The 22899-nt window shown below is 45.2% G+C and overlaps 2 protein-coding genes across 9 annotated transcripts in view; both read left to right on the forward strand.

Annotated features, from left to right (window-relative positions):
- The window catches only part of RAB44 (RAB44, member RAS oncogene family), a 54092-nt gene extending 50644 nt beyond the window's left edge, over positions 1–3448 (forward strand). Inside the window, exon 17 of the mRNA XM_053243564.1 lies at positions 1635–3448. Coding sequence (XP_053099539.1) covers positions 1635–1722 — 88 coding nt within the window. The 3' untranslated portion in view covers positions 1723–3448. The remainder of the gene's footprint in view (positions 1–1634) is intronic.
- A 10833-nt stretch (positions 3449–14281) lies between these two features.
- The window catches only part of C4H6orf89 (chromosome 4 C6orf89 homolog), a 49465-nt gene continuing 40847 nt past the window's right edge, over positions 14282–22899 (forward strand). Inside the window, exons 1-2 of one of the 8 annotated variants that reach the window (XM_053243569.1) lie at positions 14282–14362; positions 21792–21998. In XM_053243569.1, the coding sequence (XP_053099544.1) occupies positions 21810–21998 (189 nt within the window). In that variant the 5' untranslated portion in view covers positions 14282–14362; positions 21792–21809. Of the gene's footprint in view, positions 14363–14461; positions 14980–15006; positions 15026–15084; positions 15407–15443; positions 15817–19900; positions 20484–21791; positions 21999–22899 lie in introns of those variants that run through there. The other 7 variants (XM_053243568.1, XM_053243574.1, XM_053243566.1 and 4 more) reach the window with 7 other exon arrangements.

Consider the following 22899-nt stretch of genomic DNA (forward strand, 5'->3'; position numbering starts at 1 on the left):
CAGCATCCCTCCAGTGGCTGTTGCTGGTATCTACCTTATATTTATTTTTAGATGTGAGCCCTTTGGGGAGAGGGGACCATCTTATTTTATTTACTTTTTCTATGTAAACTGCTTTGAGAACTTCTGTTGAAAAGCGGTATATAAGTAGCAGCAGCATTGTCAACAATAACTGGCAGTGCCTTCTCCAAGGTTTCAGGCAAGAGTCTCTTCCAGCCCTACCTGGAGATGCCAAGAATCTGGGACATTCTGCATGCAAGAAGATGCTCTACCACTGAGACTGTGTAGCTAGGGCAATGGAGACCTGCGTTCAGCCCCCAACCTCAGCGAGCACCCCCTTGCCCTTGCCCTTGCCCAGTGGCACATGAACCCTCACCCCTGCCTGGGTGTGTCCCTTTGGTGAGCACCTTCTTTCCTAACTAAGGCAGTGGTGGCTGCCCTGCCACCACCGATGCTCCTGTAGGTTGCTGCTTGCCACTGATATCCCATGCAGAGAAGCAGGGAGGTCTCTGTTCTGTTCCTCTCTGGAGTGAGGGACAGAATGGGGCCTCTCTGTTTCCCAGCATGAACTGTGTTGGATGGATTTTAATCTGATTTAGAGGATGCTGGGAAGCAGAGAGGCCCCGTTCTGCTCTTCTCTCCAGGGAGGAATGGAATGGGACCTCTCTGCATCTCAGCGCTGGATATCAGCAGCGACATACAGCAGTGAGGGTAGTGGTGAGGGTGGCAGTAGGCAACAGCGAAGGCAGCAATGAGGAGCCGTGGTGGCAAGTGGAGAGAGGGGAGGGAGACTGGTGAGGGGCCCTTGGAAGCTCCATCACCCTGGTGGGCCCCTGTTCTTGGAACACATTTGAACCCTGATTCCTCCCTGACCACTGATCTACAGCCCCTGCTCCATTCCCAAAGGGGAATATCTTATTCTTCAAAGAGAGAAGAATATCTTATTCTTCAAAGGCTATGCACAGCCAGCAATAATAAAATATGATGATTATGAGGAGATGATGATGATGGTGGTGGTGATGGTGATGGTGGTGGTGGTGATGGTGATGGTGGTGATAAAAAAGAAAACATTCTTGAAATATTCGGGCTGTAAGGGGAACAGCAAATATTAAGAGCAGCAGAAACCTTGCTACTCTTTTAATCTTTCTTGAAAGCTAATGCTGGATGAGTACAACCACATAAATATTTACCGTTCAAAACCTGAAGGCTATTAAATAGCCTGGGGATGGGAAGGGAGTTGTTTGGCTGATCATGAAATATGCCAGAGATCATAATCAATGAGCTCCTGTGATACCCAGACAGCTCCAGTTGACACAGTAATCACTACAGCAGCAGATGCCACACCTTGTGGTGGTGGTGGGGGGATTGCATTTCCCCCAGGTACAAAACATGGTGCCTCCAGCAGGCTACACACAGGTGTATTAAAATTCCTACTCAAAAGATCCTCCTGTACAGGAAATTTCTAACATGTGATGTAATCCTTCCTTGAAGTAAACTGCATTTCTAAGCACTGTCCAAATCTGATTAAAATTGTGGGAAAGCTGCCATTTAAAACAGTATTGGAAGCTTTTGGAACTCCTGCCTCTAGAGTTAAATAGTAAACAAGCCTCTTCCTTATTATGTGTTTATCTTGTCAGGTTGCTGAAGGCTCATGAAGATGAATCAAAACAGGAGGTTCTGGAATTACCTTTGCCACCAAAAAAGAAAAGAGGATGCTGTTCGTGATCAAAATACAGAGGCGCTGGAACATGAGGTTTTAAGAGCTAAATCGTTTTTAGCAGATTTAGCTGTGTGGAGACAAATAGATTTGATCATCATGGTCAATGTTCCTTCTCTTCTGTTCTGTCCCAGTACAGAACTCTTAAAGACTCCCCTCCCCATAAAGCATCACTCATTCCTATTTAGTGCTTGATCTTCAGTGACTCTCTTTCTGGGGCTCACAGACACTTTGCTGCTACCATTTCCTCCTGTATTTTTCTCTGCACCAAACTCTTTCCAGTCTCCCTCGGTCACAGCATGTGGTTGGTAAAGACCGGGGGAGAGGAGAACAGATCTCCCGTTATTCTATAGGCAGAGGTTCCCAACCTAGGTTCCGTAGATGTTGTTCAGCTCCCATCATCCATGGTGGCTGTGTATGCTATGCGTTGTAGTCCAAAAACATCTGGGTACCCAAAATTGGGAACTCCTGCTAAAGAGTTTTGAGGAGCCTCCATAATTTCAGCTGGATTGTGGAACCCTTAATATCTGGAACACCATTTCTGTTTGTAGCTTATTATTTATTTATTTTTAATCTTGCATATAATATCAACCGTTTGGCATTTACCAGTCCATTGCTCGCAAACATACGATGCTAGCAAACATATGATGGGAATAAGAGTTCAGTATACTATAAATATAATCTATTTGGTTAATTGTCATGGTTTCCACCTCATCATCGTGCACATGGACATGTGATTAATAATGGTTATCAGTTGGGTCACTGGCTGAAGTACACTTTCAAAGACATCTGTTGATTATGATCAGGGTCATAATGGAATAAAATTTGTGGTGCTTCATGGGGAACTTGCATTATTTATTTTCCACTAACCATGAGACATTCATCCTAAATATGTAGAGAGATTCCCATGCTGGAGCTCCACCACATGGTCTTTCCGCTTCCATAAACAGTGAGCCCACTTGTGTGTACAGAAATGCCTTATTGAATTACAGCTGTTATGTAGACGTAAGCTTAGTGGAAACCAATCTAATGCATCTATTCTAAGACTATAGTGTGAAATAAGACAAGGTATGTATGTCACTGTCAAATAGGACAAAAGGTTAATAACCCCTAAAAGCTTCAACATCTTCATGTTACTATTCATCTCTAAATAAAATAGCCCAGGAAAGGTTGGTGATGCAAAGTAGTCCTCTCCCTGGGCTAGTTATGGACAAGATTACAACCACAGAGTTTTTTGATTTCATTCCATAAAATCTGGAATAGGTCTACAGATTAGAATCCAGAGCTGTTGTACTGGTGGCGTAGGAGGAGGAATCTGGGGAAAGGCAACATTTTAAATGTATGAAAAAGAAACCAATCATTGAACAATTTTATCTGGAGTAGAGAAGAAACCAAGGGCATTAAAATACCAATCAAACATGCACTCACCAAAGACACACATTACTGCACAGTTCTGTTTTTCTTGAGGTTCCAACTTTTTAAAATAACAAATTTACCTTTCTCTGTATTTCTTGCATAAAAGGTTTATTGGTTAAAGGAAATAAATACCCATCTATATGTTAAATAAGATAAATCCCCAAATATATATGAGGACAGAAATCCCAGGCTGATATGACTCGCAGCTCTCCGTTGATGTTAGGGACCCACTGAGGCTGCTGCACAATTTGAAAGGGTGTCATATTGTATCATGGAGCCGCTGTGGAATGACTTAAAACGCCTTCCTGGCAGCAACATAGTCTTGCAGCCTGGAAGCGGTTTTAAGTTGTCCTGCAGCAGGCCTGTAGTGCAACACTGTTGGGGCTACCTTTCAAGTTGTGTAGCAGGTCCCTAAAGTTGATGGAGGGCTGCTCATCATGTTGGCCAGAGATGTTAAATGCTTACATTTCTTTATATTAGTAGGGAAAAGTGAGACAGAAGAAGTTCAGTTGTAGACTGATTCAACATAATAGCTGGGTGGGTTTTTTTGTTTTGTTTTTGCCAAAAAGCTTTCTGAACTAACTTCTTTAATCCATTACCATATGGCCTTTCCTCCCCTCCCCTCTTTTCTTCATGTGCTAAACAGGTGTTTAGATTCAGGGAGAGTGTTTGGGATATAAGAGTGTAGATTTTTAAACAGTGAGACATGGGACACTGAAGTTGACATCTGTACATCAAAATGTTTGTTCTTTGCTTGTAGCTTTTATATTTTTTCTTTTAAGTTACGCAATAAAAAGGTCTGGAGAGAAAAATTTGGTGTAGATCCATAACCATATAGTTTTACTAAACTGTCTCAAACCAAAAACCTTCTCCAGAGAGGCAGAATTGAGAAAATAGATTATAAACAGAGGAGACAAATGGCCAAGAAGTGCAGAAGGAGTCTGTGACAATTCTATGTAAAGCCTTAAAGTATGTAAGATAAGCATAGTGATAATTCACAACAGTGGTATTTCATGATGACAATATCATTCTAGCAACGCCTCCTTGCCATTTTACACCATTGTTCACAATTCGTCTATACCTAAGAGTGTGTGAGTGTGAGTGTGTGTGTGTGTGTGTGTGTGTGTGTGTATCTGCTTACTGAAATGCACTTCATTTATTTGTTGAAGTGAACTGTGGTGCACACACAATTATGCTGCAATAAATGTGTTAGCTTTTAATGTGTCGCAAGAGTGTTCAAACAGAAAAATTTTTGTGACTCACTGAGAAAATGGCTCCTTTAAAAAATAGAAAATTTAGACTGATTCAGATCCAAGGTGAACATGGAATCACATTTAGGCCGCATTAGCACGTAACGTGAAACTGGAGCTTGATGAACCCAAGTTTTCAATTTTAAACTATAAATTGCATTGCATATGTTTGTCCAAAACTTCCAGTTACAGGAGAGGGGAGCCCCTTCATCCTCATCTGCTGAGGCTGCATCCCAGCAATCTCCAAAGTGCTTGTGTCACCAGACTGTGGGCAACACGTCTGCATGTCACCAGAGTGGCTGTGATTGGTCACGAATTTGGTGTGCTGAGCGCGATCGTGCCTTTTGCATGAGCGCACAAGCATGGGTTCGGGGTGTGTGTGAGAATCTTGGGGGTACAATTTTCCTGTTACTCAGGAAAGGGAAGGGAACATGATGACTTCCTAGGAGGGGATATGTATATGTGGGAGGGCAAAGGAACATGGGGAGTCTGTACCTCCATGACCTGGGATGCTCTTGCGAGGGCTCACCCTAGGAAAGCAGTTCATGAAGACCAAACCACACTCCTGCTCCCCTGGCAGCTTGCTGCCGGTGGACTGCTCCTCTCATGAGAGGGCCAGTCTACTGGGGACCATTGGGTTAGACACCCTTGGTCTTCCATTGTACTGTGTGCTCATGAGTTGAGCTAACCCAACAAAGGGGCCCCTGCTTGTGTGGGGTCCCCACTCTCTCTGGTTAATGATAAAACCTTTGCACTGCAACCCCCTCCTTTCCTGGGAAGCCTTGCACAGACCCAAAGGAGATTGTGATGCTCCATGTGTCAGAGCTTAGCTGTGTGTGTGGACCAGGGGAACACTGCGTGTGGGGATGGATCCTTACTCCCATTAAAATTCCTGGGTTCAGGCTGGCATATGCAGACTTGCCACTACTTGGAATTGTGGGATCGGGGAACCCTGAGTTCCAGCAACTCCAGGAAAGTGGGGTCTCTGTTTTGCAGCATCAACAAGGGTGCACATATTCACATAAGCGGACGGGCTGATAGGAGGCATGCTTTGACAGCTACTTGGTGGCAGTCAGCAAGACAGGGAGTGCAGTTGCCAGGGTACCCGTCCCTGTGACTTTCCTCCATAGAGCAACCGGGCTTGATATAGAGCTCCCAATAGCCTGTCACTCTCATGAGAGATCTGTATGTGGGAGAAGGGATTGTTTTGTCATCACACGTTATTAGTGATTCTGCCCACAGACAATTCTTCTCATGAGCTGTGTGGGGGTGTCCCCATGGCCTTACACTCTCATGAGTGAGTGTCTGTGTGATCAGCATCCATCGTCATAAGACAAGTTGAATAGCTCCTTTCCCTGGAGCAATGCTGATCCTGCTGCCCTGCCCTTCTCATGAGAAAGCCTAGAGACCACACAGGTACCCCCAAGGGGAAGGATCTGGCCCCCCCTTCTCCAACTATTTTGTGCAAAAAGTAGAAATTGGCTTTCCAAGAATCCTTGGTTGGGGCTGCCTTTTAAACCTGGCCCCCCATGTGTTTCAGTGTTGGTGCTCTAAAGGGGTGCCCTGCTTACATTGCCACCTGAAGTGTTTGTGTGTTTGGATACATCATTGTCACTTTATTTTTGGGTGGCAAAACACTTAGTGGCTGTCATCCTATCCCCTTTCCCTCTTGCTTGCCAGGAGGGGGAGCAAGGGACAGAGAAGAGAATGCCCCTGTGTGACTGTGCTGCTTGACAAGTTGACAAGCTTGGGATGGGGTGGCATCCCTGTTGCCGGGCAACAGGATTGGAGACAGGAGGAGTAGGGCGAGTGCTTGGAGAGACTGTCAGCAAGAACTGCCACAGGCATGGAGGAGGCATGATCCCCAGCGGGTCTGCACCGCCATCTCTATGATTGAAGTCTCAAAAACTGCGTGGAACTGTGGTAATGGTGCTGTCCATGTTCGGATAAAACGCTTTGGTGGCCAAACCTCTGGTCTCGGTGGCAAACCTTAAGGCAAACTGAAGATTCAAATTGGAGGTTGGTGAGGCAAACCGCAGATTGCTTTTGCAGCAAAACCGTGGTTTCACACAATTGGACGTACTGGAGTTCCAATCTCTGCCCCATGTAACTCTGATTTTCCATTACATCTGGATTAGGCCTTAGTAAGATGTGAGTACAAACAGGGAATTCAATTAAGCAATGATTGTTGCAAAACTGTAATGTCTTATATATCAGCCAGACCAATCATCTGTTCCTTTCAGGCTGCTTATTGTTTTTCTAACATCCTTGCATTAGCTGTGATATTGCACATAGGCAAAAAAGATTTATTTTACATGCTATTTCCATTATGCACGGAAGGTGGTGCTGTTCTTGCTTCTATCTATTCTTCAACAAACAACTACAGAAAAAGGTGAGTGGTTTATGGCTGTTTGTTCTTTGCTTGAACTTGCCCCGCAAGATGGCAGCAAAGGCAGTTTAACTTTCATCATTTGTATTTAAAAATTGGGCTAATTTGAATCATGGCTTGTCCCCTTAGCTAAGCAGGGTCTGCCCTGGTTGCATCTGAATGGGAGACTTGATGTGTGAACACTGCAAGATATTCCCCTCAGGGGATGAAGCCGCTCTGGGAAGAGCTGAAAGTTCCCAGTTCCCTCCCTGGCTTCTCCAAGATAGGGCTGAGAGAGATTCCTGCCTGCAGCCTTGGAGAAGCCACTGCCAGTCTGTGAAGACAATACTGAGCTAGATAGACCAATAGTCTGACTCAGTATATGGCAGCTTCCTATGTCCTACCCCACCCCACTGAATTTAAATCTGCAAACAACATAAAAACAAGTTAAATTACCTTTCTAATGAAAACAGCTGTTTATAAGCAGATTGAACTATTAAGGAAAAACATGCACTAATAGGAGAGCAGCCTAAAAACAAGAGGGAAAAACCATGTTTGGTGTCTGAACTCATAGTACCAAGCAGGGCCAGCATCAGCGGTTGGCATTGGTGGGTTGGGACATCTCCCCAGGACTGTCAGGAAGACTCACAGCTGATTCCTCTTGATTCCACAGCTTAACATGGTTGTGATGGAAGAATTCCCTCAGGGCCCCTCCAGGTAGGAGGGGGACCATAGGGACAGTTTGCAGAAGGCCCTTGAAATCTGGGGCTGACCCTGGTATCAGTTATGTTGCATTCTAAATATATTTGCACTTCTAATTAATTAATTAATTTATAGACAGCCTGACTCCGAAGGCTTTTAATAATCAATTGTTATAATTCTGCTACAGGTTTGCCCTTAAGGAAGGAGAGCTGGTCTTGTGGTAGCAAGCATGAATTGTCTCATTTGCTAAGCAGAGTCTGCCCTGGTTTGCATTTGGATGGGAGACTACATGTGTAAGCACTGTAAGATATTCCCCTTAGGGCAGAGGTTCCAAACCTCTTGAAACAAGTGTACCACTTCCGACTTGACGGCACACTTTACCTTTACCACTTTTGTCGGTGACAAAATGACAAATGTGGTTCAATGTAAGCAAGTGTGAAATGATACATATTGGGACAAAAATCCCCAACTTCACATATACACTGATATGTGTATATCACATATCACTGATGGGGTCAGAGTTATCAGTGACTGACCAGGAGAGAGAGATTCGCGTGGTGGACAGCTCGTTGAAAGTGTCGACTCAGTGGGCGGCAGCTGTGAAAAATGCAAATTCTATGCTAGGGATCATTAGGAAGGGGACTGAACAATACAGTACTAATATTATAATGCCCTTAAACATATCTATCATGCGGCCACATTATGAGTACTGTGTGCAGTTCTGGTCATCGTATCTTAAGAAAGACATTGTAGAACTGGAAAAGGTGCAGAAGAGGACAGCCAAGATGATCAGGGGCCTGGAGCACCTTCCTTATGAGGCAAGGCTACAGCATCTGGGGCTCTTTAGTTTGGAAAAGAGGGAACTACAGGGGGACAAGACTGAGGTGTATAAAATGATGCATGGAGTAAAGAGAGTGGAGCCACCTAATGGTGCAGCAGGGAAATGACTTGAATAGCAAGCCAGAGGTTGCTGGTTTGAATTCCTGCTGGTATGTTTCCTAGACTATGGGAAACACCTATATCGGGCAGCAGCGATATAGGAAGATGCTGAAAGGCATCACCTCATACTGCGCAGGAGATGGCAATGGTAAATCCCTGTTGTATTCTACCAAAGAAAACCACATAGCTCTGTGGTCACCAGGAGTTGACACTGACTCAATGGCACACTTACCTTTACCTAAAGAGGGTGGACAGAGAGAACTCCCCCGCCGCCACCTAACTCACAACACTAGAACCAGGAGTCATCCCATGAAAATGAAGGCTGGAAAATTTAGGACCAACAAAAGGAAGAACTTTTTCACACAGCACATAATCAGTCTACGGAATTCTCTGCCACAGGATGTAGTGAAGGCCACTAGATTGAATGGCTTTAAAAGGTGCTTAGACAAATTCATGGAGGACAGGTCCGTCAATGGCTAGTTCTCTGGTGGCTATAGGCCACCTCCAGCCTCAGAGGCAAGATGCCTCTAAATAGCAGTTGCAGGGGAGCAACAGCAAGCGAGAGGGCATGCCCTCACCTGTGGGCTTCTCAGAGGCATCTGGTGGGCCACTGTGTGAAACAGGGTACTCAACAGGATGGGTCTGATGCAGCAGGGCAGTTCCAGGGGTGTAACTATAATAGGGCAAGGGCAGACAGTTGTCTGGGGGCCCACTGCCTTGGGGGGCCCCCAGACTCCCCCAGCCATGCACTCGCTCAGGCTTCCTTCAGTTGTATTCATCCTCCAAAACTGATGTGAGTGTTAAGACCTGGAGCTACCAGAACAGCATGTCTTTCTCTAGTACCGTTAAATGACGTGCATCGTCCACAAATTTTTTTTACTGTGCTTTTTGTTACCACTATTCAGCCTCATTTAAGATTTCTTTACTTCATGAGCTGAGCTTCAGTGAGGGGGGGCCCATTTAAAAATCTTGTCTCTGGGCCCACTCCAACTGTGCTATGCCCCTGGGCAGTTCTTATGTACTACTACAACAATGGAAGAAGTTACTGCAAGTGAATAGTCCTTTAGAAGGGTTGAGAGAGCAGCAAAAAGCGCTCGCCTCTCAGCTGCTCCCCTCTCAGCTTGTGTTGTGCTGCAGAAGATGGAAGATGGAGTCCCTGCAGGGCTTCTTCCATTGTTGTAGCACAGCGGGGAATGTCAACCACTCCCTGTTAAATCATAGGAATAAATTCCTAATTAAAAAATCCAACCCTTGGTTGAAAAGAGAACATACAAGTTTACAATGAACTTGGCACCTGGGCCCTAACATGTTCATGTCCATCACCAATTGAAATCATCTGGAGAGCTTCATCTGCAGTTGCCACCAGCTTGTCTGTTGGCTACACAAGGATAGGCCTTCTCTGTTGCTGCCCCGAGACTCTGAAATGTGCTCCCTGCCCCCCCATCTCTGACAACTTAAAAAAAAAGTCTTCAAAGACTTATTTTTCCATGCAAGCTTTTTAACTTGACTGTGGTTTTAATGGTTTTAAGGTGTTCTTTTTTGTCTGAATTTGTCTTATGTTGTAAACCACCCAGAGATGGAACTTTGGGGTGGTCTAAAAATTTGATAAATAAAGATATAGAGTAAACATCAGTGAAAGGCCTGCTTGATGAGATAGGCTGGTCTGCTTAGGTCAGGTCTGCACAACATAAGGCCTGGGGGCCGGATTCAGCCCACAACAACTATTTTACTGCCCCCTAGGTATCCTGCAGCAACACAGGAGCTGGAAACTGCCTCATAGTGCCATCCTGTGCATGCTTTCTCAGAAATATACTCCATGGTGTGCCCCATGAGGCTTACTCCCATGTAAGCATGTCTAGCATTGCAGCCTGAAAGAAACAACAATTTAGGGAGAGGAGAGGACTTGGCATTTGTTTGGGGCTGGCATGCACTCTAGGGGCCCCACTGATCGAGCAGGGACAGGACCTATTCTCTGGCCACTATCCTTGGTTGAAACTATGGGTCCATTGACTGTGGGAATAGATCCAAAAGTAACTAATAATATTTTTAATTTTAATGTAATAATGTGCTAAAAATTTGACCTCGGCCCTTGCACGCCAAGTTGTGGATGGTTCTGACCCACCAGGGCATTTGAGTTGTGCAGCTCTGGCATAGGTGAACAAGTTAGGGGTGTGCAAAAAATTTCGGGCACAGAACGATCTGTGCCCAAAACGAGCAATTTCGGGTGATTCGGGGCCGAATCGAATCACCCCCGATGTCCCCCGATATTTTTCAGGGCCGAGCTGAATCACCCGAATTTCGGGGCTGAAAAATTCGGGTGATTTGGCTCATGGCCGATTTGGGGGGATTTTTTGAAGTTTTAGTGACTTTGGGGCAGTTTGGGGGCATACCATGGGATCTGGGCAAAAGGAGTGGGGTGGGGTGGTAGTGCCTAATGGGTGCAGGCTACCACCCCAATTTCAGGGGGATTGGCCAAAGGGCTGATTTTTGGGGAATTTCTGAAGTTTTCATGTCTTTGGGGCAGATTGGGGCAGAAAGTGGGGCCTGGGGCAGAATAGTGGGGTAGAGTGGTAGTGCCTAATGGGTGGAGGTTACCACCCCAATTTCAGGGGGATTGGGCAGAGGGCTGATTTTTTGGGAATATTTGAAGTTTTAGTGACTTTGGGGCAGATTGGGGGCAGAAAGTGGATCTGCCCCAAAAGAGTGGGGTGGGGTGGTAGTGCCTAATGGGTGGAGGTTACCACCACAATTTCAGGGGGATTGGGCAGAGGGCTGATTTTTTGGGAATATTTGAAGTTTTAGTGACTTTGGGGCAGATTGGGGGCAGAAAGTGGATCTGCCCCAAAGGAGTGGGGTGGGCTGGTAGATAGTGCCTAATGGGTGGAGGCTACCACCCGTCCCCAATTTGAGAGTGATTGGGCAGAGAGGTGAATTTTGGTGAATTTCTGAGGTTTGTCTTCATAAGGTGAAGTGTGCTAAATTGATTACTTCTGAGGTGTGAATTCTCATTCTATCATAGCAAATGAGATTTTTTTCAATTAGATAACTCTCATGACCCCACTTTCACTTTTTCACACTCTCTACTACTATGAATATGAGGAAGTAATCAATTTAGCACACTTCACCTTATGAAGACAAACCTCAGAAATTCACCAAAATTCACCCCTCTGCCCAATCACTCTGAAATTGGGGACGGGTGGTAGCCTCCACCCATTAGGCACTATCTGCCAGCCCACCCCACTCCTTTGGGGCAGATCCACTTTCTGCCCCCAATCTGCCCCAAAGACACCAAAACTTCAAATATTCCCAAAAAATCAGCCCTCTGCCCAATCCCCCTGAAATTGTGGTGGTAGCCTCCACCCATTAGGCACTACCACCCCACCCCACTCTTTTGGGGCAGATCCACTTTCTGCCCCCAAACTGCCCCAAAGTCACTAAAACTTCAAAAATTCCCCAAAAACCAGCCCTTTGCCCAATTCCCCTGAAATTGGGGTGGTAGACTCCACCCATTGGGCACTACCACCCCACCCCAAAATTTTGCCCCTGGGCCCATTTTTTTACCCCCCGAATCGATTCGGATTCGGATTCGGATTAAATCCGAATCCGAACCGAATCAAGGGTGATTCGGGTGGCCCATATTCAGGCACAAAACAGAACAGGGGTGATTCGGTTCGGGTCCCGAACCGAATCACCGAATTCCCGAATTGCACACCCCTAGAACAAGTTGCTGAAACAGAATGGGAAATAAGGCAAGAGGAGTAAGTTGCTCCCACATTGCTCCTGTTGGTGGTAGTGGTAAGAAATGCCAGAAGTCCTGAGGGAGTTCTGTTGGTGGTAGTGGTAAGAAATGTCAGAAGTCCTGAGGGAGGTAATATGATAAGTTGTTAGTATTTATTAAATTGATACTGATTTTGCTTTTATATTGTTTTTATTGTTGCTTTATTATTCAGGCACTACATCACATGTATAAAGAGAGAGGAACGACTGGTTCTATGGTATCAAGCATAGCCAGATTCACACTCACTGCAAAGATTTGGGAGGGATTAAGTGAGCCATAAACACCTACAACATCTATATTCTGGTATCCATTCTGGGCGATAAACAGTAGGGATGTGCAAATTGATTCGGGTACAAATAGAGTTCTACCCAAATCTAGCTGATTTGGGTGATTTGGAGACAAAATAAATCACCCTTGTGGTCCATTGGCTAGATTCGGGTACAAATTGAATCACACCCGATTCGATCCGAATTGATTTGAGATTCAAATCCCGCCTATTAATTCCCCCAGATTCCCAGCTTTCATTAAAAAACAAACAAATGCTAAGCTCCAGCCCTTGTAGAAGTGGAGTTATGGAGCAAAATGTGTGGTCACTATTTTTCAAGTGTTTGGATTCTTTGGTGTATAATAACTTTCCCTCAATGAATCCCTGTGAGGATTCATTACACACTTTCATTTTGATTGTCTTTTTGACAGTGCCAGCTGTCAACTGCCATGTGCCAACTACACCTCACTCCCACCCGTAAGGCAGTGTGGTACTACTTAGTTTATGTTCTAGGATTTTTTTCGAAGTGTTCAGGCTCTTTGGTGTCTAATAACCTTTCCTCATAATGAATCCCTATGAGGATTGATTACACACCAAAGAGTCTAAACACCTCAAAATTTCCTAAAATATAAACTGAGTACCACATGGGATGCCACTAATTCCCCCTCCCCACCTGCAAAGCAGTGGGGTCAAAATGAACAGAAGAAATGAAGGTGTGTAATGAAGACACCAAAGAATCTAAACACTTCAAAAATACCTAAAAAATAAACTGAGTACCCCAGTGTGTGTGTGTGTGTGTGTGTGTGTGTGTGGTTGACACATGGCAGTTGACATTTGGCACTATCTAATGATAGTCAAAATGAACAGAAGAAACAAAGGTGTATAATGAATCCTCATAGGGATTCACTATGAGGAAAAGTTATTAGACACCACAGAATCGAAACATTTCAATATTCCTAAAAATTAAAATGAGTACCCCACTGCCTTGCAGGTGGGGTGTGTGTGTGTGTGTGTGTGTGTGTGTAGTTGGCATGTGGCAGTTGATAGTTGGCACTGTCCAGTGACAGTCAAAATGAACAGAAGAAATGAAGGTGTGCAATGAATCCTCATAGGGATTCATTATGAGGAAAGGTTATTATACACCAAAGAATCTAAACACTTGAAAAATAATGACTGCACATTTTGCTCCATAACTCCACTTCTACAAGGGCTAGAACTTAGTTTAAAAATAAATAAATAAATGAAAGCTGGGGGTCCGTTTTAGGGTTAGGAAATGGCAAGTTCGAATCCCCATTCTTTCCTATGGTGGAAATGTTCAAAATAAGTAAAAATAAATAAATAAGAAATCATTAAAAATCAACCAAGTGTCCCACGCCTTGAAATCTGGGTGACAGGTGGCACCCATGGGGACCTTGTTAAGTGGTATGAATCGGTCTGAATCCAAATTGAATCCAAGCAAATACAAATTGAATCTGGGGTGATTTGGAGGGGGTAGATTTGGATACAAGACAAATCAGGGGTGATTTGTTTCGGGCACAAATCAAATCAAAAAAATTGATTTGTGCACATCCCTAATAAACAGTATTCCTGGAAAAGGGCCCAGAATAGTGAAGTGCATGAGCTGGTTCTTCGCCTCCTCTGGAAAGTGCGGAAACAGCTTGGGCACCAGTGTTCAAACCAGTTTGGCGGGGTGGGGAGGGGTTCCCTTAAAAAGCAGGCAAGCAGCTCCTTACCTGCTCGCCCTGCTGCCCTGCCGCTTTTCTGGCGGCAATGCCTGCTCTCCAAAAGGCTGTGCGTGACATGTGCACTGGTCATGTGTGTGCCTATGCTGCACGGAGGCTGCAGGCAACAGCGCCGCAGCCACACGCAGCCCTTTGGAGAGTGGGTGCTGCGCCGGCACTGGAAAAGCGGCAGGGCAGTGTCCAAGCAAGTAAGGAGCTGCTGCTTGCCTGCTTTTAAAGGGAACCGCTCCCGGCCCCACCAGCAGCTGCCCAAGCCATTCATGCACCCCCGGGAGGCGGCGGGGGGGGGGGTTCCTTTAAGGGGCAGGGAGGGTGCCCTTACCTGCCGCGCAGAAATGTGCATAGGCTAGCATCGGGTTATCTATGGCTCCAACCCTAGATAATAATCTTTACAGCAGCTCAGTCACCTATATATTTACTCGGCAATAAGTGAGATCAGGGGAAGAAGAAGGGGCTTCCTCCCAAGCAGGGATGAGAGCCAACCCCGCTTAACATTAGGACGCGTCCCGCGAGGACAAATCCACATGGCCGAGTTTCGTGAGGGCTGTCGGCTGCGAGCAGCTGTTGCGCCAAGGAAAAAAAAGGGTGGCCGCGTCTGCTTGGAAAGAGGATCAAAGAAACGCCGCTTCTTGCTCTTAGAGGAGGGCGCCGCTGTGGCGAATCTACTGCGGCGAATGTGCGGCCTGGGCCCGTGGCCGGAAGCAGGAACCGCCGGGCCCAACCGCTGGACTTGCTAGCCCGGGAGCTTCACTTCCATGCTTCCTGCAGGCTGACGGGAGCCCTTCTGGCAGCAGCAGTCCCCGTGGTGAGGAGCGGGCGGGGAGGACGAGGGGCGCAGGCCGGGGCAGGAGGTGAACGGAGGGCCGCCGGAGGGCGCTGAGTGAGGGGCGGGCGGGCCGGCGGATAGCGGCGTCACTGAGCTCTAGGGAGGCGGTGGTGGAGTGCTGGAGAAGGGGCTGAGGCGGAGTCGCCAGCCCGTGGTTGGCATCTGCCCCGTGCAGGAGGTTGCGGGATGGGCAGAACTCCAAGCAGCTGCCCGCGGCGCCCGTCAGCGAGCGGCGCTTTGCCGCCGCCCCTCTCGAGGACTCCAAGCTCGTGTGGCAAGTGGTGGCTGTTGTTGTGGCAAAAAAGAGTGATAAGCAAGGAAAAGGCCTGGCGGGGAGGAAGGAAACGGAAAACGCAAACTTCGGTAGCCACTCATGCTAAACAGGAGGACGAGGGTGTTTTAGCGGGTAACTCTGCCTTCCAGAAATTGTGGTCCCCCCGCCATTCATGGAGGTGGATTTTAAGTTTAACATGCTTGATTCTGAGTCTAGGAGAAACCTGAAAGCAGCTTTTCAAGACCAGAGTGCTTTTGTGATTTCTGTGTGCTGAAATTTCTTGTAGCCCAGTGTTTACCACCCCAGGCGTTTACCATCCCACCAGCAGAGCCCTAGTGCATGAAGTCACCTAGAATTAGTCTCTCGGGTAATCCAGCCAGTTGAATGCGTCTGTGACTATAATGAGGCCTTTAAGGTTTCAGTGGGATGTCACGAGCCTTTCCTGGGAAATAATTGGAGGCTGCTGCTAGCTTACTATGGTTCGTGTAGAAGTAAATGCAGAGAGTAACCTAGTGGTAAAAATATGTGATTAAGGCTTTACGGTAAACATAACTTCGGTTATTTAGCAGTGTTTGGTAAAGTTTCAAACCATTCCAGTATTATTATTATTATTATTGTTATTATTATTATTATTAATAATAATAATAATTCGTATTAGCTATGGCCTAAAACTTTGATTCTGGGTCCTTGATGCTGATGTTGGCACATTTTACTTAATATGTGTGGGGCAGGAAGTTAATCCATGTTAAGCATTACAGGGTTGAGTCAAAGGGGGTTTGTTGCAGGATACACTAGCTGTGGTGGAGGGAAGGATGTTGAGTGGTGGGACTGTTATTTAATTCTGTACTGTATACTGTGTGTAGGAAGTAAATTGGGAGAAGTAAGTGCCAACTAGCATAAAAAAGCTGCCTCACAACTCTTTTGTCAGATAAGGCATTATCTGAAGGCCTCTGACTTATTTGGAGATCACTTGACTTCTCTTAAAGTTAGGATTGTTTTGTACTGTTTTCCAGTAAAAATAGGCAGATGTCTGAGTTCTATTGTGCCAGTACAATTTTCAGTATTATACTTGATGACTAGTCATGTTTGTGTCTCTCTGAGGGGGCTGGAATTCTGACATATTGCATTTTGTCACTGATGAGCTTTAGCAACCAGCAGAATTAATAAATAGGTGATGTGTGAAATTGTTGCTTTAGAAATATCTGTGATATAAGCAACTGAGAGGCATTTGTTGAAGGCAGTTACAAAACAAGTGCTCAGTTTTGTAAGCCACATAAAGGACTTTCATGGGACATTGCTGGAAATTATAAGCATACATTATAGAGTTCTATACTTACTCTGCAGACTTTAAGTTCATTTATTCCAGCACTAGCCAGGGTGCTTAGAACTGTAAAAGAAAATAAACAAAGTGAAGCAAACTCTTTGTGTTTGGATGGACTAGTACTATATATGATATATTTAGGTGGAGTAGTACTATATATTAAAGAAGGGATAGTATTTTTTTCAAAGCCCATGGGGCGGCAGCATACCTCCCTGCCGCTCCATTGCCCACGTTGTCTGAATATGAACAGAAGCTCTGGCGTGCCCAGGTGCGTCAGAGACTTCTGGTCATATCTGGACAATAGGGCGGCAGAGAGGTATTCTGCCGCCCCAATGGGCTTTGAAAAAAATGGACGCCAGTAGGGGAAAAGTGGCGAGAGGGGTAAGTGCACCCTTCCCCGCTCTTAAGTTCCACACCCCCTGTCGTTGAACCGGTTCAACGGTTAAAGGGCCTCCGAACCAGTTCTGTTCACATCCCTATCTTGAAAAACTAAAACTTAACTAATTACCAGGGCCTGATGGCATCCATCCAAGAGTTCCGAAGGAACCAGGCCCGTAGCCAGCTGGTGGCATGGTGTGTACCTGCCACACCAAAAAATTCTCTTTCCTTCCCAACCTCACTGACTGTTTTCACTGAACATTTTGTAACCTACCTCCCCTAACTTCTGTAATCCTGCCCCACCCTCCGGCAATTCTGGGACTGGTTACAGGCCTGGAAGGGACTCAAATGTGAAATTGCTGATCTCCTAGCAAAAATATGTAACTTGTCCCTACAATCAGGTTCTGTACCAGAGGACTGGAAAGTAGCTTTTTGAAACTCCGATTTTCAAAAAGGCATCCAGGGAGAATCTGGGAAATTACAGGCCCATTAGCTTAATTTATGTGCTGGGTAAATTGATGGAAAACATATATAAGGACAAAGTTGTTAAACACATAGAACAGGCTTTGCTGACGGAAAACCAGCATGGCTTCTGCAAGGGCAAGTCCTGCCTCACTAATTTTGGAGTTCTTTGAGAGTGTCAACAGGCATATGGATAAAGGTGGTCCTGTTGACATAGTATACTATGCTTGGACTTCCAAAAAGCTTTTGACAAAGTTCCCCACCAAAGGCTGTTGAGTAAACTTAGCAGTCATGGGATAAGGGGACAGGTTTACAGGTGAAACTCGAAAAATTAGAATATCGTGCAAAAGTTCATTAATTTCAGTAATGCAAATTAAAAGGTGAAACTGATATATGAGATAGACGCATTACATGCAAAGCGAGATAAGTCAAGGCTTAATTTGTTATAATTGTGATGATCATGGCGTACAGCTCATGAGAACCCCAAATCCACAATCCCAGAAAATTAGAATATTGTGAAAAGGTTCAACAGTCTAGGCTCCAGGTGACCCACTCCAATCAGCTAATCAATCCATAACACCTGCAAAGGGTTCCTGAGCCTTTAAATGGTCTCTCAGTCTGGTTCATTAGGAATCACAATCATGGGAAAGACTGCTGACTTGACAGTTGTGCAGAAAACCATCATTGACACCCTCCATAAGGAGGGAAAGCCTCAAAAGGTAATTGCAAAAGAAGTTGGATGTTCCCAAAGTGCTGTATCAAAGCACATTAATAGAAAGTTATGTGGAAGGGGAAAGTGTGGAAGAAAAAGGTGCACAAGCAGCAGGGATGACCGCAGCCTGGAGAGGATTGTCAGGAAAAGGCCATTCAAAAGTGTTGGGGACTTTCACAAGGAGTGGACTGAGGCTGGAGTTAGTGCATCAAGAGCCACCACACACAGACGGATCCTGGACATGGGCTTCAAATGTTGTATTCCTCTTGTCAAGCCGCTCCTGAACAACAAACAACGTCAGAAGCATCTTACCTGGGCTCAAGAAAAAAAGAACTGGTCTGTTGCTCAGTGGTCCAAAGTCCTCTTTTCTGATGAGAGCAACTTTTGCATCTCATTTGGAAACCAAGGACCCAGAGTCTGGAGGAAGAATGGAGAGGCACACAATGCAAGATGCTTGAAGTCCAGTGTGAAGTTTCCACAGTCTGTGTTGATTTGGGGAGCCATGCCATCTGCTGGTGTTGGTTCATTAAGTCCAGGGTCAACGCAGCCATCTATCAGGAGATTTTGGAGCACTTCATGCTTCCTTCCGCAGACGAGCTGTATGGGGATGTTGACTTCATTTTCCAGCAGGACTTGGCACCTGCCCACACTGCCAAAAGTACCAAAACCTGGTTCAGTGACCATGGGATTACTGTGCTTGATTGGCCAGCAAACTCGCCTGACCTGAACCCCATAGAGAATCTATGGGGCATTGCCAAGAGAAGGATGAGAGACATGAGACCAAACAATGCAGAAGAGCTGAAGGCCGCTATTGAAGCATCCTGGTCTTCCATAACACCTCAGCAGTGCCACCGGCTGATAGCATCCATGCCACGCCGCATTGAGGCAGTAATTGCTGCAAAAGGGGCCCAAACCAAGTACTGAATACATATGCGTGCTTATACTTTTCAGAGGTCCGATATTGTTCTATTTACAATCCTTGTTTTATTGGTTTCATGTAATATTCTAATTTTCTGGGATTGTGGATTTGGGGTTTTCATGAGCTGTACGCCATGATCATCACAATTATAACAAATTAAGGCTTGACTTATCTTGCTTTGCATGTAATGCGTCTGTCTCATATATCAGTTTCACCTTTTAATTTGCATTACTGAAATTAATGAACTTTTGCACGATATTCTAATTTTTCGAGTTTCACCTGTATGTGTGGACTGGTAACTGGTTGAAGGATAGGAAACTGAGGGTAGGAATAAATGGACGGTTTTCACAATGGAGGGAAGTAATAAGTGGGGTCCCCTAGGGTTATATACTGGGACCAGTGCTCTTTAACTTGTTCATAAATGATCTGTAAGTTGGGATAACCAGTGAAGTGGCCAAACTTGCAGATGACACTAAACTATTTAGGGTAGTGAAATCCAAAGCAGATTGTGAGGAGTTCCAAAAGGATCTCTCCAAACTGGATGAGTGTGCAACAAATGTGGTTTAATGTAAATGTGTTTCAATGTAAGGAAAATGTGGTTCAATGTATGTGATGCATGTTGGGGCAAAAAACCCCAGCTTCACACATACACTGATGGAGTCTGACCTGTCAGTGATTGACCAGGAGAGAGATCTTGGGGTAATGGTGGACAGCTCGTTGAAAGTATTGCCAGTGCACCACATCTGTGAAAAAGGCAAATTCCATGCTCGGTATCATTAGAGTGGGAACTGGGCGGGGGGGGGGAGCTAATATTATAATACCCTAATACAAATCTATGGTGCAGCCACATTTGGAGTACTGTGTGCTGTTCTGGTCACCGTTTCTTAAGAAGGATATTGTAGAACTGGAAAAGGTGCAGAAGAGGGCAACCAAGATTATTGGGGAGCTGGAGCACCTTCCTTATGAGGCAAGGCTAGAGCATCTGGGGCTTTTTTAGTTTGGAAAAGAGGCAACTATGGGGGGACATGATCAAGGTGTATAACATTATGCATGGAGTAGGGAGAGTGGACAGAGAGAAATTTTTCTCCCTTTCTCACAACACTTGAACCAGGAGTCATCCCATGAAACTGAAGGCTGGGAAATTTAGGATCAACAAAAGGAAGTACCTTGTCACATGGCATCATCATCATCATCATCTATGGAATTCTTTGCCAGAGGATATGGTGATGGCTACTAGCTGGGTGGCTTTAAAAGAGGCTTAAACAATTTCTTAGAGGACAGTTCCTTCAATGGCCACTAGTTTGGTGGCTGTAGGCCATCTCCAGCCTCGGAGGCAAGATGTCTCTAAATCAAGCCTGCACAACATATAGCCCAGGGGCCGGATCTGGCCCACAGGGACTTTCCTGCTGGCCCTCAGGTAGGAATATCCTGCAGCAAGAGCAGGAGCCATAAGGAGTTCTTCATTTGTTCTCCTGACAAGCAGCAGTGGCTGAATGCAGTTGTCCCTTTGAGACCAGTTGTCCCCTGTCCTGCCCCTGGGCCAGAGACCACTGACACCATCCCTTACCCCTCTGACTCCAACCCTCTGCCTCCTCACTTTCATTCATATTTTTAATAATGAATTTTAATGTAATAGCTAATGTGCTGAAAATTGACCCCCACACACCAAGTTATGGTTGGTTCCGGCCCACCAGGGCATTGGAGTTATGCACCCCTGCTCTAAATACTAGTTGCAGGGGAGCAACAGCAGGAGAGAGGGCATGCCTTTACCTCTTGCTTGTGGGCTTCCCAGAGGCATCTGGTGAGCCAGTGTGTGAAACTGGATGCTGGACTGGATGGACCTTGGGCCTGATCCAGCAGAGCTGTTCTTATGTGCCAACTCTTGTTTATTCAGTGCTTTTTCGTTAATTTTTCTTAAGCAAACAAAATGTTTTTTGTAAAGAATTACTATGTGTTTTACAGGGATGACTAAAACAACATTATCCGTGTTTTAGACTGTTCAGGATACAAAGCTAGAATATTTATCCAGTAAGGATGGTAAGAGATAGAAAGGTGAAAGTATTTTTGAAGAAAATACTTTCTTCAAAAATACTTTCACCTTTCAAAGTATTTGAAGAAAGGTGAAAGTATTGTGTCCCTTGGTATGTACAGGTTGAGTATTCCCTTATCCGGACATCCGAAATCCAGAATGCTCCAAAATCCGGACACCAAGCCGTAAAAAAAACAAAATGCCTCAACTCACTTGCTCACAGATTCCCAATGTTGCTGCTTTTAAACATGCAGTCAAAACTTACTTATTTCAGAAGGCTGCACACATCTCATCCCCTTCATTGCCCATCTGGGACATTTCTCCCCTGGTTCCGGAACCCCACACCTCAAATCACCCAAACCGCCCATGTCCGGACCGGTCCGAAGGCCTGTAAAATGGCCTCCAGAACGGTCCGGGCTCATCACTGATTAAGGCAACATCTCTCCCGTTTGCTCCCCAGCAACTGGTATTAACAGACATGAAGTAGCTGTAGGGGTCAGGATTGCAGTACTAAGCTATTCTTCAACTTGATTGAGCTATTATAACCAGCTTTAGGGAACAGCTTTACAATTGTATCACAACAAACCTCTTTGCTTAGATCTGGAACTTGCTGTCCTCTCCTATGATCTATTTTCAAACACAATCTTGAGACACTGATAGGTTTGCTTTTCAACAGTTTCAAATTTTCCCTGATAGGATTTTTCACCAGAGGATATGGAGCTTTCTGCCAGTGAACTCAGCATTTATGATAAACTTTCAGAGACCATTGACTTGGTGAGACAGACTGGTTACCAGTGTGGTATGTCTGAAAAAGCCATTGAGAAATTCATCAGACAACTCCTGGAAAAAAATGAGCCCCAAAGGGGACCCCCACGATACCCCCTTTTGATGGTTCTCTATAAGGTATTTATTTTATTAAATTTATAAGCTGCTTTTCTTTAGAGTTCAAAATGATGTACAAAAATAGAAATCCAATAAAAGACAGATAATAGTTTAACTACTGTACTCAAAATAACAGTAAAATAGAAACAGCATATAACCTAAAAATCAGAAACAAACAGCAGTTGATTCTGCATGTGTAGATAGCAATAGCAATAGCAATAGCACTTACATTTATATACCGCTTTATAGCCAGAGCTCTCTAAGCGGTTTACAATGATTTAGCATATTGCCCCCAACATTCTGGGTACTCATTTTACCGACCTCGGAAGGATGGAAGGCTGAGTCAACCTTGAGCCCCTGGTCAGGATTGAACTTGTAACCTTCTGGTTACAGGGCGGCAGTTTTACCACTGCGCCACCAGGGGCTCTTTGATCTGTTGCCTTTATAGAAAATGTTCTGCAATTTGAGACCAACACGGAATGGAATGCAACAGTCACAATATAACAGGCCGGATAAATACTTGAATTACTTCAATAATTCTAGTGGTTGTCTGTGCGGAATGTTAGAAAGAATTGGTGCACAGATTCAAGGTTTTGGTCTCTGAGTGCTTGACCCTGTTTGGTTGGCTGAAGCTGACTGATTACATGTTGACCATTGCAGTATTATTGAACATACAGGGGAGTGCAGCACATATAGGTAAGAGTACTGTATGCACTAAATGATGTGCACTTCTATTAATATTCTCTCACATAATAGTTCAGGAAGTAGTCTTCATGGTAGTTTGTTCTCTAGAATATTTTGGGCCTTCGTTTTTGTAACAACTTTGTCAGACAGCATAGGTTGGAAGGGCTGAGCAGTTGCCAGGCTTCTGACCCATTAAGCGCCCCCCCCCCCCGCCAGGGCTTCCATTTTGATACTCACT

The sequence above is a fragment of the Hemicordylus capensis genome, chromosome 4 (assembly GCF_027244095.1).
Source record: "Hemicordylus capensis ecotype Gifberg chromosome 4, rHemCap1.1.pri, whole genome shotgun sequence".
NCBI lineage: Eukaryota > Metazoa > Chordata > Lepidosauria > Squamata > Cordylidae > Hemicordylus > Hemicordylus capensis.